General features: G+C 44.6%; 1 protein-coding gene across 3 annotated transcripts; it reads left to right on the top strand.

Moving 5' to 3' along the window:
- Positions 1-278: 278 nt before the first annotated feature.
- Positions 279-16,118, top strand: CPSF4 (cleavage and polyadenylation specific factor 4). Of its 3 annotated transcripts, none has more exons than XM_027874371.1 (8): positions 279-492; positions 5,028-5,078; positions 5,936-6,088; positions 7,638-7,733; positions 9,307-9,400; positions 11,559-11,631; positions 13,387-13,479; positions 15,175-16,118. In XM_027874371.1, exons 1-8 carry the CDS (start codon positions 390-392, stop codon positions 15,241-15,243), a joined length of 732 nt encoding a protein of 243 aa, XP_027730172.1. In that variant the 5' UTR covers positions 279-389; the 3' UTR covers positions 15,244-16,118. The 3 variants fall into 3 exon arrangements, with proteins under 3 accessions (XP_027730172.1, XP_027730171.1, XP_027730170.1); XM_027874370.1 differs by having other exon boundaries at positions 13,384-13,479; XM_027874369.1 differs by having other exon boundaries at positions 13,309-13,479.
- The last annotated feature ends 23 nt before the right edge of the window (positions 16,119-16,141 follow it).

The following is a 16,141-nucleotide window of genomic DNA, read 5'->3' as shown; positions in this document are numbered from 1 at the left end:
CGAGAGCGAGCGAAGCAGCGTGACAGCGTACGTCAGAGCCCGCGAGGCTGCCCGCCCCCGCGATCAGCGCCTGATAGGTCCGCATCTGGCTCGCTAAGCCACGCCTCCTTCTCCTTCAGCGCGCGATTGGTCACCGATGGTCCGGGGTCGGAGGTCGCGCTCCCGGCATCCCGCGGGGGCGGGGCGGGCTGAGGCTAGAAGAGCGGCGGGAGGGGGGGCGGGGTGGCGCGCCGGCCTCGGGCCGAGGAGTCCGAGTAGAGAGCGTGGGCCGGGCCGAGCCGGGCCGGGTCGGGCCGGGCGGGGGTCCCGGGCTGTAGTAGAGAAAGAGGAGAAGGAGAAAGAAGAAGAAGACGATCCGGGTCCCCGGAGGGCCCGCGCCGGCCGCCACGATGCAGGAGCTCATCGCCAGCGTGGACCACATCAAGTTCGATCTGGAGATCGCGGTGGAGCAGCAGCTGGGGGCGCAGCCGCTGCCCTTCCCCGGCATGGACAGTGAGTGAGGCCGCGGGGCCGACCCCTCCCCTCCCTCCTCCCCGTCCGCGCCTGCGACGGGCTCTCCTCGCCGGGACTCATGCCCCCATTTGACAGATGGGGCAGTCGAAACGGGTGGGATTCTCCCAGGGTCTTGCAGCCAGGAAGTGAACCCGAGCTGGGACTTGAACTCGGGTCTTCCGACCCCAAACCTAGTGCCCTTGTCTTCTAGTGCGTATACGGATGGCAGACCTCGGGGCTTCCGCCTCCTCCTTGTGACTGGTGCCCAGCTGGCTGCACCGGGCAGGCACCCGAAGTTGGCCCCTGGCTAATGCTAACACCCCCACTTCCTGTCCCTCTTCCTTTCCCCTCTCCCCTCCCCCCATTCCCCCACTACTTTCCCCCTTTTCCTCTCTGCCCGGAGCCCCGTGGGCTTGTCCCGATTGTGAGGCCGGGGAGTCCATTGAGCCCCCAACTCGGGGCAACTGAGGATATTCGTACCGGGGAAGAAAAGACCAGAGGGGAGGAGGTGTTGCTTGGAGTTGCATTCTAGTATTTGAAAGGTTGGCGCTGTGCAAAGAGGGATTACAGTCGTTTTGATTGGCCCTCAAGGGCAGAACGAGTTGTGGAATGATAACAACAGCAGCAGTGTTAACAGTAGTAGCTCGGGTTTACATTGTGTATTTATATTTACAGCAGCCTCACAAGGAGTTAGCATAATTATTATAATCTCCGCTTTATGAGCAGGAAATTAATCATCACATGGTTGATGTGACTGCCCAGGTCACAGCTAGTAAATGGCAGCGGCAGGACACGAAATTTCAAACATCCTTTTGTAGAGATAGAGATTTCTGTTCAATGTCAAGAAGTTTTTCCATTATTAAATTAGAGCTGTCCAGAATCCAGTAAAGTGAAGTCTTACACTTCAATGTTACTAAAATCTCCACTTTTATAGGAAGCCTTTCTTAATTCTAAGTGTCTTTCCTCTGTTAATTACTTCCTATGTATCTTGTGTGTAGTTTGCTTTGTTTTTATTTGTTTGCACGTTGTCTTCCATCCTTTTGTCTCTTTGTATCTCCAGTGCATAACCCAGTGTAGTGCATAGTAAGCTGCTTAATAAATGTTTAGTTATTAAGTTAAAAAAATTATTCCTATGTCCGGATCTTATCAGATGTATTTTTGTTCAGCAAGAAGATAGATAAGTTGGAATTTGACCAGAAGAGGCTAACCAGTGAGAATGGTAAATGAACTGTGGTTGAAGAAACTGGGGTATTTAGTCTGGGATAGAAAAGACTTTGAACACAGATAGCTGGCTTCCAAGTATTTGAGGGTTTTTCATTTGGAAGAAAGATCCTGGACTAGGAACAGTGAGTTTGCAGCAGCAGCAGCAGCAGCAGGAGGAGGAGGAGATGATGGAGATTCAGCCTTTATAAAGAAAAACTTTGCAATAATTAGAGCTGGCCCAAAGTGGCATGGGTTGAGCCAGATCAGGAAGTAGTGAGTTCCCATTCAAGGGGACATTTTCAAGCAGAGACTTCAAAGATGGTCACTTTTGGGGGATGTAGTAGAGAGAGATTCAAGTACAGGTTCGACTAGATGACCTTGGAGACCCCTTCCAGCTCTGAAATACTTTAAGTTTGTGCTATGACTCAGAATTTGCACTGTAACTTTTGAGTGGACAGCTCAGTGACTGGGTTCTGGGCTGGGCAGCTTTTTCTGCGGCTGTGGACAGCAAAGCAGAAAATTGAGGAGCAGCAGGAAGTACTAAGTACGTCTCCTGTTCATGCGGGAAGATCTGTGCTTTCTATCCTCTTTCATCCCCAAACAAAACAGATGAACAAAAGAAGCTTCTTTACTCTTTCTCCCCACATGCCTAGTTTAGTTTGGACAGCTTGAAGAACCATTCTTAACTTGGATGGATCGATCCCTACTCTGAAATCTTAACAGGACTTGTTATTTATGCTACTTACCAATCGCCTGATGTTGTTATTTATCTTTATATCTGGAACAAATCTCATTTTCTTATTATAAACTTCTTTAGGACAGGGAGCAGGCCTTACAATTTTTTTCCTCACTGTGTGTAGCAAAGGACGTTGTTGACCATAGTAGGCTTCCTAAGTATGTATTGATTGCTCAGGAGCATCACTAACACTTGGCTAAGATTTCTCACGCTGTGCCTAAATTATTTCTTAATTCCCAAGTTCAGATCACTTTACCCTTTGTGTGAACCCTATAAATTCTTCAGACTCCAAAGCTTGCCCCTGGGTGTGGGGTGGTGGGTGAGAAACTTTGTGAGGCTTAGAATGCTAGTCTTGTTCTCAAATATAACCTTCAGTCTTTATGGAAGGTGACAGCTTTAATCTTTAACTTTTGAATGTTAAACTTCTGGATCGCTTTTTTGTTCATACTTAAAAAAGACCTCAAAGCAAAATGTCTGAACATAAGTCCTTCCTTTAAAAAGCTTCAGAATGCCTTTGGAATTGAAGGCCATTTCAAAAAGCCTTTGAAGTTTAGAAAGAAAAGCAGTCTAGGTTGTTAGGAGGACAGTGAGCTCAGGTTACAGAGAGATAGATTTGAGCTCAGTATAAAGAAAAACTTCTTGATATTCAGAGCACTTTGCTAATGAAAGGGACTGCTTTCAATTTCAGGAGGGGGCACCTAAGCCCTCTTCGAAGGAAATGAGGGATTCAGCTAGGCAGAGAAGTGAGAAGGCTACGCGCATTTTATTCATGGGCAACCTTCTGTATAAAGTTATAGAAATAGGAAATGGAATGTCCCATACAGGGACCAGCTGTAGCAGGCCAGTCTGACTAGAATACAATGTGTGAAAGGGAGTAAAATGAAATGGCAACACACATTTATTAAGCACCTGCTATGTCCTATCATCTGGGGACACAGAGACAGAAATGAAACTTGCCACCCCCTCCACCCCCACCTCCCAGCATGTACATTTATACAAAGTATATACAAAGTAAATCAAAATTAATTTTTTGGGAAAGCATTAGCTTCCGAGGGGATCAAAAAAGGCGTTGTGTAGAAGGCAGCATAAGCTGAGTTTTGAAGGACACGTGGGATTCTAAAAGGGAGACGTGAGAACAGAGTGCATTCGGGGCTCAGGAGACAATCTGCAAAGGCACAAACGTACACTGTCGTTTGTGGAGAAGGAGCAGGAAAGCCAGTTTGGCTGGATTATAGAATATGTGAAGAGGAGTAACATATAAGTCTGGAAAGGTAGGTTGGAGCCAGCTTGTGAAAGGATTTCAGATGGAAGAGTTTGTGTTTAATTCTAGAGATTATAGGGAGCTCTGAAATTTATGAGAGTGCCAATGGTTGGACTTGTGTTTTAGGAATGTCACTTTGGCAGCTTTGTGGAAGTTGGGCTGGAAAAGGGAGAGACTTGAGGCAGAGAGACCAGTTGGAGCTATTGAAGTGTCCTAGCAGACATGCTGAGGATCCAAACATGGCTGGTGGCCATGGGAGTCAAGAGAAGGGGTGGATGTGAGAGACGTTGTGGAGGTGGAATTGACAATACATGGCTGAGAGGCCTGAGCTGGTGAGGGGTCAGGGGTCATTCAGAGCCTGGGAACTTGGATGACTAGAAGGGTGGTAGTGTCCTCAGCGGCAATAGGCAAGTTTGGAAAGAGATGAGTTTGGGAGGAAAAGATTTTGAGTTCTGTTTGGATATGGTGAGTTTGAAATGTCTTCTGGATGTCTGTTTTGAAATGTTTAGGAAAGAACTGTTGATGCAAGACTGGAGCTCAGAAAAGGGAGTAGGGCTGGATTTTGTAGGTCCAGGATTCATTTGCAAAGAGATGATAGTTGATGAGATCACATTACAGTCAGAGGGTGTGATATGGATGATGATCCAGTGGAAGAGACTGAGCTTGTGGTCAGATAAGACAAAAATGAAGAGAAAATAATGTCATTAAAACCCAAAGAGGAGACATTATTCTGGAGAGAGTGGTCAACAGTGACAGATGTTGCAAAGAGCGATCAGGAGGCCTCAAGAATGAGAAAAAGCCATTAGATTTTGTAATGAAGGGATCATTGGTAGCTTTGGTGAGAGCATTTTCATTTGAGTGATTAGACCAGGAGCCAGCTTGCAAAGCATAGAGAAATGAGAAGAAAGAAATGGAAGCAGTGATACTAGACAGCTTTGTCTAGGAGTTTGGCTGTGCAAGGGAGGGGGCATATAGGATGATAATTTGAAGGGATAAGATCAATTTAGAGTTTTAATAATGGGGAGACTTGAGTAGGTGTGTGGGCAGCAAGGGTGGATAGAGAGATTGGAGATTAGAGGGGGGTAGTAATTGTGGGGGCAGTACGCTAGAGGAGACAGGAGAGGATGGGGACCAAGGATGGATGTAGAGGGTTTGGAGTGGCAAGGAGAAAGATTACTGTTTCATCATATAACTGGAATCTAGATTCCAGGAGGAGTGAGGAGAGAACAAGAAGTGATACAAAGGGTTTTGGATGTAGAGAGGAAGAGAGCTTATGGCAAATGGCCTTTGACATATTGTCAGATAAACATTATTTGGTATTTCTCCTCTTCACAGAGTCAGGGGCTGCTGTCTGTGAATTTTTTTTGAAAGCTGCCTGTGGAAAAGGTAAGAAAGACTCCAGAGGTCCTGGGCCATTTATTTCCCTGTCCCTGGGTTTAGACTTGCTAGTCTACCCTCTGAGATAGGCAAGGGAAGTGTTTTTCCCCTTTTACAGATGACAAAAATAAGCAGGTGATGCAGTGTCCGGCACATACTCTTTTTTGCCCCCCAGATTCTGGTCCCCCAGATGATTGGGTACATTAGGGTTTAGATCCAGTTCTGATTTGTTAAGCATATTGCTCTTCTGGACTAACCTTTTGTTCTTCTCTGAGACGCAGGCCACTAACCCTAAAATATGGGATGTAACTAAGTACACCCTGACTGAGCTGGACAGGTTTTCTGTCCTGAAGGAGAGGGAGCATTTGGCTTGGTCTTTGGTACTGAATCCTCGTGGATAGTCTTGTCATATGGAAGGAGCTGTATATGTTATCTAATACAGCCTGCTTATTACTTATTGGCAGAATCCTCTTACCAACACACTTGTGTAGTAGCATCTTGTTTTCTTCCAAGTACTTTCACTTGTCATCTCATTTGATCCTCACAACAGTGCTGTGAGGTAGGTAGGGCGAGTGTCATTCCCCTTTTACTAATGACAAAAATAAAGATACAGAAGTTAAGGGACTTGGCTAAGTGACTTAGCAACAGGGCCAGATCCTCTGGCTCTTCCCACTCCACTGCCCCACAATATCCTTTGAGGAATAGTTGAAAGGAGATAGGTGTGTAAACCCTAGGGTACTTTGATGTCAGCAAAGCTTAGATGTCCTTTAGGATCATTTGGAATTGCCCTTGAGTTAGTGTGTTGGCTGGACATGGAGGAGGGTACAGTACGCCCCATCCACTAATGTCTTGGTCTCGTTTGGCAGGGGGGATGTGCCCGTTCCGTCACATTAGTGGCGAGAAGACTGTTGTGTGCAAACACTGGCTTCGAGGACTGTGCAAGAAGGGAGACCAGTGCGAATTCCTGCACGAGTATGATATGACCAAGATGCCTGAGTGTTACTTCTACTCAAAATTCGGTAAAGGGTGTGGCCAGGCCAGGCCAGGCACAGGAGCACAAGGCCACTCAGCCTCCCATTCTGTGTCTCTTTGAACCTTTACCCCTCAAATCAGCATGGGCTTCAGTAGCTTTGGAGTAGCTGTTGGTGGGAGAACTGAGTCAGAAAGGTTAATGCCTTACCCAGAGTCACAGTGAATTGATCAGTACCAAATTGATCAGTATCAAAGCTAGGACTGCACTTAGTCCTAAACTGCTTTGTGTCTCTAGCTTTGTAGTAGAAGCTTAGCTAGTGCCTTGCTGGCCACTTTGTTGGTTATCTTTCCTATTAATAGTAGTGTCTACCACTCCCATTAAATCTCATTTTTCTGAAGCGGCAGTTAATTGGACCCAGTCAGCTCTTTGATTGTTTTTGTCCACCTGAGGCTCAGTTCCTGGTGTCTCAGCACCTGGAAGGACTTTGGAAGGGTTACTTGCCCTGTGAAGTCAGATTACTTGACTGGTGACCAGGAACATGAGGGCTTGTAGGCATTGAACAGGAGAGCCCTCTTAGTACTTGTTTTTGAGAGAATGCTGAAGTGACAACTGGCACCATGTGGTCTCTTTTCCAGAGCTACATCATAGCTCACTATAATTGCCGTAGCCCATAAAGGTAGCTGCCTAGAGCTAGTGGGAATGCACAGCATTCTGGGCTGCCATTGGGGATTTGGTAGAGGAATAGTTTATAAATATATCTGGTTCCATTGGGCTGCCTCTTTCCAGAGGTGGGTTTCCCAAATATGGTTTCTCTGGTCAGCAGGGTATGAGCTGAAAGGCCTGGGCAGATGGAATCCCATAGAAAGGAGAGAGCTTCATAAAAGTCTATCTCCCTTCCTTTTCCTCTCCCATTGATGGCCCCGCTCTGGGTTTTGAGAGCTGTGGTGTGGCATCTAAATGCCAGCTCAGCCATGTGGAAGCCTTATGAAGTTTTAAAATACCCTATCATCAGAGGAGGCAGTATGCTTTAAATGTGAATAATTATGTATCACAATGCCTGAAGAGACATAAACTCCAAAAAATTGTTGAGGTTATTGATGATGATAATTTTTTCAGAGGCACTGCAATCTTCATTTTACATAGGGATAGACTCAGGTGTCTTCTTTCACAGTGGTGAAGAAATACAAAGTGGTAGCAGATGGAAATTGGATCCAGGAGTTCTAAATTCTTGCCTTTTTTTTGAGCATTGACCACATGGCCCAAGTTCCCTTCTAGCAAGGGAACAGGGGTTGCAGCTTAACAAAGGCGGTGAAGCAGCAGCAGATGGCCAGGAGCCTCTTCCTACCTCATGCAGTGAGTGTAGGCCCCAGGGAAACTTAGGCCTGAGGCGAAGCATGAGGTGGGGTGTTCATGTTTGTGGGGACAAGAGTGGGTCTGGAGGCTGAGAGACAGAACATGGTTCATGCTCTTTTGCAAGTCAACCTTGATTATTCTGAGGGATTCTTCAGTCCTTTGCCATTTGTAGTTCTTTCCCCTGTCCTCTCACCCTGTGATTTTGAGCTGTCTGACGTGCCTGTGTTTGGACTTCTGCTCAGGGGAGTGCAGTAACAAAGAATGTCCCTTTCTCCACATTGACCCGGAATCCAAGATCAAAGATTGCCCTTGGTACGACCGAGGCTTCTGCAAACATGGTAAGTCCATGGAGATGTGAGTTTGCTCTGGGAAAAGTTAAAGGTAGCATCCTTTGCCCTACCATACCCTCTGGTCTAAGGGCAGGGAAGGAGTTTTCGGGGTTAATAATACTACTTGCACAGCTGGGGCAGAAGTGATAGGTGCTGAGGTTCAAATCTCAGAGCAAAACTTATTCATTTACCCCCCCACGTCAGTACAAGTGGTTCAGCAGTGGTGCTGATCATTTTGGGCATCCTTCCCTAACCCCCACTCTGATCAGTTTGGGGCTGCGTAGCTTGTGATTTCTGTTCTGCTTCACCTCTTTGGGATCTGGCCTTGGCAGAGGTGTTCTGCCATCACCCAGGATTACATCCTCAGAGTCATCCTGGACTTTGGATTCTCTCTCACCCCCTATTTCCAGGCAGTTAATAAGTCTTGTTAATCCTAACGTCTTTCTTTCTGCTTACATGACCACCACCCTGGTTCAGACCCTCCTAATTATTGTAATCTCCCCATTGGTCTCCCTGCTTTCGGCTACTTCCCTCTCTGATCTGTCCTCCGTAGCCAGCCAAATCATCTTTCTAAAGCGGAAGTCTGACCATGGCACTTTCTTGCTTAAGAATCTTGGTTGACTCTCTGTTGCCTCTAGGATACAATAAAACTCCTTGTTAGGTATTTAAAGCCCTTTGCAGGTTAGCTCCAGTCTATTTTTCCAGATTTATTTTCTATTACTTTGCTTCATGAATTTTACCTTCCAGCTAAACTGGCTGTTTCCTAACCTTGACCTTCCATGCTTTGGTGCCTTGCACAGGATGCCTCCCCACAGGGTACCTCCCTCCTTACTACCACCTCTCATTCATTAGCTTCCTTAAAAGCTTCCTTTGGTGTCATTCCTGCAGGGGGTCTTTACTGAACTTTTTGGTTGTCTGTACTCTCTCCCTCCTCACATTATATTTGTTTGTTTAAATGTACCCACCTGGTCCAGGGCTTCTTAATTTTTTGTGTGTCATGGATCCCTTTTAGAGAAAAAAATTTAGATGCATAAAATACATAAGATTACAGAGAAAACCCATGAAACAATAGAGAAGTTAAGAACTTTTGCCCTAGGAGAATGGAAGCTCCTTGAGGGGAAGGATTGATTTCCATTTAGTCTTTGTATTATCCATGGCCTAGAATAGTGCCTTAGAATAGAAGCTTAATAAATGCTAATTGAATTGGAATGAATAAGGCAAATGACCAGGCATTGATTGGGGTGCTGGAAAAGATATGAAAGGCTCATGTTGCTCGTGTCCATAAAATGAACACAAGTAAGATAAAACAACCCATATGGGTTGCTTAGTAGTAACTCCATCTTCCTCTTGCATACATGGCATACACTAAGATTATTGTTCCCCTTGGATGTTTCATTGCCTTCTTTTTCTTTTGAAGGCTATCTTTATTTTTGTCACATTTCATCTGTGTTGAAAACTGGGGGAAGGAAAGATGTGCAGCGAGACTTGTTTAGGGTCTTCCTAAGGACTGGCCCTGGTTTTGGAAGTACCCCAGTTTTTTCACTTCGAGGAATGTAGGGCTCTATCCTACTTGATTTTTCAGGTCCCCTCTGCAGGCACAGGCATACCAGAAGAGTCATTTGTGTGAATTACCTTGTCGGATTCTGTCCAGAAGGACCTTCCTGTAAATTCATGCAGTGAGTATTTTCTCAGTCTTCATACCCTCCCTCCCTTACATGTGTTGACCCAATAGTCAGAGCCCAGGTTAGGCTGAAATTTGCTTGTCTGAATTAAAACTGGTCATGGAGAGAGAATTCCAGAATCTTGACCAAATCACTGGCGCTCAGAGTTGATCTCATTCAACCTGACTGAGAGTTCCCCTACAAAATTCCTACAGGTAGTCATTGAACATCTGCCCAAAGGCCTACTGCCTGGGAGCTCACTCATACAGTCTAAGAAGCTGTGTAGTGTCTTAGATCTCCCAGGAGAGTTCGTACAATGTGCTATGCTAGATGTTAGAGAGAAAGCTAGATCGGATCAGACACCTTTGGTTCAGGTACTTTAGCTATTAACGCTGGTCTCCTTTGGGGGACCTGAAGGGTATCCATGCCCATTTTGACAAGTCCTTTCATGGAAGTATAGCACTAGAATTTCTTTTAAAAATATTTACAGGTGGAATATTTGGGCCAGGATCTGCCTTACTCACAGGTAGCTAGCTAGCTCTCTTTGTGATGTGATTCAGGAGCACAGGAGCCACCCACTTCTAGGTACTATCCCTGCCACTCATGGTTGTGGGCTTGAAATTTTACCTTTTTAGCTTGTTGCCTTTGGAGAATGGCTTTGGTACCCTGGTAAATTGTAAAATATCCTTGAGAATAGCAACACTTTTGAATCTTAACTGTTATCCTTATCTTAGCTTAGTTGAGTTTATCAAATGTTTTTTTGAAAATTCTTTGTGTTGATATCTTTTGTTTTTACATCCCCTTCATTTCTGAATAAATACCTCCTCTCTACACTCTACTTCCAAGGGGAAAAAGCAGCTCAGAATACCAGCCAATACATCAGTGTCTGACAGTATCTTTTCATACCCATAGCTTCCTACCTCTGTGGAGAGGTGAGAGGTACATATTAAACCTGTTTTTGAGCACTTCATAGGAGTAGATTGTGGAACGTGGAGTGCTACCAGGGGCTGGGACTCTAAGAGAGAAGGCTCATGGTACCGAAAAAAAATTTCACTTACTTTTTTTTTTTTTTTCTGAATAGAGCTATTTTGGGGATAGATTAACTGAGAGCTAGTGAAATTCTGCAGGACCCTATTGTTAGTGGGCACAGCGGTAAAAGACAATGTCCTAAGCCTTTAGAGCCCCAGAGTTAGCTCCCAGGTATTTTTTCAGCATACCAGTGTCTGGGGGCATCTTCCCTATTCCCTGCCCCCCTCCCCCCCACAAACATTTCCAGTGTCTCTCTTTACCTAATGAAGGTAGTAAAACTGACATCCTGTGGTTATTGAGGTGGACCTATGGGCTCTCTGCTTTTTGGGTGTCAAAAAAAGGATTTCTATGGTACTGACCGTAGTAATAGCTGACATTTATAAAGTGCTTTGCATTTACACTTTTCTTTTTCTTTTTTTCTTTCGCTTTTTGGTGAGGCAATCAGGGTTAAGTGACTTGCCCAGGTCACGCAGCTAGTAAGTGTCAAGTGTCTGAGGCTAGATTTGAACTCAGGTCCTCTTGACTTGCACTCACACTTTTCACACATTTCATTTGATCCTTATGATAACGCTTTCATTTTACATACCCACTTTTCAGGTGAGGAAACTGAAGCTCATCAAATAGTTGCCCATACTCCCATAGCTAGTCACTTGTCTTGTGGGATTTCAGTCCAGGTTTCTGTTGATTTTGAGTGCTCATTACACTATACCATGCTACTAAGAATTATTTGTAAGGTTTTGTGTTAAGCTTTGGGGAAGGTACAAAAAGAAGAGAGTTCCTGAATTCTAGGAGCTTATTACAGTGTAGGCAGAGAATGAAGACACACATCTATGAAAAAACAGTAAATGCCTAGTGAGTGATACAGATAGTAAGTGGGAGGCTGGCGGATGGGGATATCTCTGGCTGAAGTCATCCGAGGAGGTAGAGCTTGAAGTACATCTTGAAAGCATGGTAGGAGAGGCAGAGAAGAGGGTCCTTCATATGGCCTTTCTTAATGTCCTTGAGTGTCTTGGCCGCCGAGCCCAGACTGGGAGGAAGGGTAGACTATGATTACCTCATTGATGAGACTGTCCAAAGATCCAAACTTTAGGACTGAATTGTTTGCTTTTCTCTGTGTGTCTCTGTATTTGTGCCTGCTAACCAGCCCTCGATTTGAATTGCCCATGGGGACCACAGAACAGCCACCTCTGCCTCAACAGACACAGCCTCAGGCAAAGGTACTGTACCCCTCACCCCCTACTGTAGGGAAGCAGCATTGTCTCCTCAAAGTCAGCTTCTAATGAGATTTAGAAACTGCTTCATGGGAACATGAAGGTGTTATTCCTCAGTCTCAATATCTGTAGGGTTGGGGCACTTTAGGTTGAGAGGAAGAGGGTGTGAGTTAAGAGGAAAAAAGTCTTCAGTTTTCCACCAACCAGTTTGTAGAGCCTGAGGCATCTGGATTATCTTCCAGAGCTGAAATGCTGTGGTGTTGGGATTGTTTTTATGTCAGCAATCTCAATAAGGGCTAAACTTTAGTCTCTTGGCTTGGCTTTTGTGTTCAGGTCTCAAAACTTATATTCCTGCCTAAAGACAGAAATAACTGAGGTGCCAGGGTTTGTGAGCAGAGAAGAACTTGGTGGCACTAGCGTGAGTACAAAGAGGAGATAGGCTAAGGTCAGGAAATACAAATAACTCCTTTTCTTCTCATATTTTCCCCTCATCTGGTCTGAGCATGTGAGAGAAGCTAGAAGGAAGAATAAAGCTAACAGGATTTGTTCAGCCTTCTAATAGGGGTGCATGTGTGTGTAAATGCTTGTGTCCAGAGAAGGTAATAGACACTGGATTTGGTATTGGAACCAAGGAAAGTTTGTGAAATAGCTTTCTGTGGAGAACTTTTCAGATTCACATGGAGATCTGGCCAGGATGGCTTAGGGCACAGATCTCCATAGGTCGATTAGCATGTTTGATCTTGAAATCTTAAACTTGGTTGTTCTTGTTTGGATCTTGCTGCCCTCTCTACAGCTTTTATGGAAGCTGGCTGCTTCCACCTTTCTTCATGATCTGTGCTCTTAGTACTCCCTAACCTTCTTATAGCAATCATTAGATTTGGAGATCATTTTTCCCTCATTGGGAAAAAAATTGGAGATCCTTGGCTTAGGGATGGTTATTCCAGTGGGTGAATGGCCTGGATGACCTTTCTGATGCTGGAATTCCATGTGTAAGATGCTCAGAACCAACCCAAGAATTTACTGTCAGCGATCCATGCCTTTTTGGGCTTTTCCCTCTGGGGCCCCATCTTACCCTGAAGTGACTTCTCGGAGATATGGAATTTTCATATAGAGCCCTCGTCAAAAACATTGTTGGTCAGTATAGACCTAAAATGTCAGAGCTTAAGGGACCTTATATCATATGGTCCAACCCTTCATTTTATAGGTTAAAAAAAAAAAACAACCAACCCAGGAACCCCCAGAGGTGGTTACGAATAACCTGTCTGAGGTTGCACAGTAATTTATTGGTAACTTCCGCACCCCGTCACCCTCACCACTCCAGTCTAGTGTTTTCCCCCTTATATCGCATGGCTTAATAACCATCTGCTATGTTAATCACAATTGAAAACCAGAACTCCAGAAATGGCTTAAGATGTTAGTTTGTTTTGGAGACTTCCTTTGTCTTGGCTTTTTTTTTTTTTGTGGTGACTTTATTCTGTGTATGTATGGTTGAGAAACTCATTTCACCGTTTTTTGTTTTTTTTTCTTTTGCTTGCTCCACTGAGCCTGATAGCAGAAGTCCTTCTCCCTGCTGGCTTCAGCCTTGGAGAAGTCCCATCCTTTTTATCCCTTCCCTTCCCCCCTTTGAAAAGTACATGTGCACGTGTTTTCCTCAGTAAAACCGTGTTGTGTAACTCTTTCCAGCAAAATAACAATCCACCATTACAAAGGTCGTCCTCCTTGATCCAGTTAACGAGTCAGAACTCTTCTCCCAATCAGCAGAGAACCCCGCAGGTCATTGGGGTCATGCAGTCTCAAAACAACAACGTGGGCAACAGGGGACCCCGGCCGTTGGAGCAGGTCACCTGTTACAAGGTAAGGACAGCTGGGTGTTTGGTTGGGGGCAGAGGTCAAAGGACTTGAGCATGCTTGGGAAATGTAGTTTTGCAGTAGTTTTCCAGGAGGCATGAGGAAAGAATTAACATGACTATCAGTCAGCTTTGTAAACTTAAAACGTTATTCAAATGTGAGAATCATTGATGACCCCCAAACTACTAGGCCAGAATTGATTTGTTTTGATTCATAGAATCATGTTAGAATTATAGAGGACCTCAGAGCTCATCTTCAGCCCCTTCCTTGTACAGATTGGGGAACTGAGGCTCACACAGGGAAAGGAAGTGAATTGCTTAAGGTCATATTAACTAGGTAATGACAACATTGGGACTCAAATTCAATTCCCCTCTTATCTACTACGCTGTGCTATCACCTCCAAAGAAACAGTTGTCTTTGCTGAGTTTTATTATCATGTATTAGGTGCCTGCTTGGTACAGTGTTGTGCCTGGCTTTGAGGGAATATACCAAGTTTAGTTAAGACATCCCTGCCCTTGGAGTTCAGTTTAGTTGGAGGTGTGTAACACATATTCTGCTAATGCAGAATAATATGTAAGTAGTACCAGCAAAGTGCTATGTCAAGTTTGAAGTTGGAAAGGGTCATTACCAGCATGGTGGGATGGGGGTGTGCGGAATCAGGAAGAGTTGGCACAGGTTGTGCTTTAAAAGATTGGAAAGAATTTAGTAAATGGAGAAGAGGTATAGTGAGTAAGTACAAGATGCAGAGCCCAGAAAGTACGGAGTTCTTTGGGGCAAGGAGTCTGGCTTGGTTGCAATCTGCTGTGCGTGAGGGGAAGCAGTACGAGTGAGTAGGTGCAGTGCCAGACTGGCAAATCTGGAGTGCCAGCCTTCGGTGCTTGAACTTTACTTGGTAGGCAGAAGAAGTTGAGAAGAGCAATGACTTGACCAGATCTGATGCAGTCCAGCAGTAGCGTAAAGGGGGACAAAAGTGAAAACGAGGCCCTCGATAATCCACAAATGAGAGCCTGTGAATATCAAATTTGCGAGGCTCATCTCCTAACTCCACTGCCATCTGTTTTTCATCCCTTTCACAGTGAAAAGTCATTGATTGCCAGAAGGGACCCAAGTCAGGGATTTTAAGCAGTATAACGTTGTAGTTACTTGGTGTTCAGCCAGTGTCAAACAAAAACCGAGTTTCTTCTGGAAGGTAAAAAAGTTTGGAGGAAGGGAGACAACTCTTCCCCCTCTGCCTCATAGAGAATGGCCACTGTCATGGCTTTCCTTCAGGTAATCAGAAGAGTTAAGAGGAAAGCGAACTTGCCCAATTTATGAAGAAAGGGCCTTGTTCTTGGGTCACCATCAGCTCACCATGTGTCAAGTCTTTTTTTTTCAGTCCCTGGTGGCTCCTCACATTTTCTAGTCTCTTGCCCATCTTATCCAGCCAAGAACTTTTTGATTTGGTCTCCTGGGCCTCAGGTAAGTAATTGGCCCATCCTGCAGAGAGGTAGGAACAGATACCACAGGTTCTTGGTTTTGTCTCCTACAATACTTGGTCTCCTCAAATATTTTCCGTTGATGTTTGGGACTTTCCCTCCACCATTCTATCATTTCTAAAACTTCCTTTCCTATTGAAAAAGTCCAAAAATATTTAAATGATCCTGTTTGATATTCATGGATGTGTCAGAATTTGAAAATATTCTTTCTTCCCACTGTTTCCAGTGTGGCGAAAAAGGACATTATGCCAACAGATGCACCAAAGGACATTTGGCTTTTCTCAGTGGACAATGATGTGTGTTCGCCAAAGACAGTTCAAAGAGCAGTCGCCTGAGGAGCCATTTTTCTACCCCATAACTATTGTGCTGGGGAGAATCATCCTACCACCGTCCTTTGGATCTGTGACTTAATTGTTTAATGCCAATGTTGACAAAACTAGGGTTAGAGGCTGGCTGAAGGGTTTTTTCTTTTTTTAACATTTTTTTGAGGGTTAGGGGTTGCTAGTTTCCCTATCATTTTGTTTTCTTTTTAAAAAGAAATATGTTATTTGGTGCCTCTGAGGGTGATGCCCTCAGCTGGTGTCACATGCCTGTCATTGAACCCAACAAGCCCATTTGTTAAAGGCTTGGTTGTTAGTGATGTATTTGAAAGACAAGTGGCCTTCTGTGGTCTCTGACCTGAGTAAGTGACCTGAGTGACCTGAGTAAGAAGGTAGGGTCTCTTATGTCACTCAAAACCTGGCTTTCTACTGAATTCAGAAGAAATGCCTATGATAACAGTAGTCAGCTCTTTATAGGAAACTTGATTTTTGCCTCATGCTGGTCCAAGCAGCCAGAAGTAAACAGTAGTTCAAAGGAAGGATACAAAGCCTGAGTCAGAAGTGCTCATTTAGATTGAGGTATATTTCTGCTTGGGGTGTCAGTTGAATTTGACAACACTGAGTACAACTTCACAGAAGACTTAAGTCAGAGCCACAGGTTATCTGTTTTAATTGATGACCCAGTTGGCAAGAAAATGTTGTATCTCCCCTATACGTATGTTACCACCATGTAACTGAATATGCTGTTGAAACTCTGTGAAACTGTCAAATGCAATTTTCAGGGAAAACAGGCCTATGAAAGTTTAATTGCAACAATTTTTATGATTTTGATTAAAGCCTTTTTAAAAAATTACTGCTTCATAAGATATGGTC

This window comes from Vombatus ursinus, unplaced genomic scaffold (assembly GCF_900497805.2).
Source record: "Vombatus ursinus unplaced genomic scaffold, bare-nosed wombat genome assembly UNPS02014807.1, whole genome shotgun sequence".
Taxonomy (NCBI): Eukaryota; Metazoa; Chordata; class Mammalia; order Diprotodontia; family Vombatidae; genus Vombatus; species Vombatus ursinus.
The sequence above is the reverse complement of the archived record's forward strand: the minus strand, read 5'-3'. Positions and strand labels throughout refer to the sequence as shown.

Bases quoted from the DNA above. Each gene is read 5' to 3' on its own strand.
- CPSF4 (XM_027874369.1), top strand. From the start codon at position 390: ATGCAGGAGCTCATCGCCAGCGTGGACCACATCAAGTTCGATCTGGAG. The intron at 5,079-5,935 runs GTAAGAAAGACT...CTCGTTTGGCAG, and splicing joins GAAAGCTGCCTGTGGAAAAG to GGGGGATGTGCCCGTTCCGT. The intron at 9,401-11,558 runs GTGAGTATTTTC...CCTGCTAACCAG, and splicing joins CCTTCCTGTAAATTCATGCA to CCCTCGATTTGAATTGCCCA.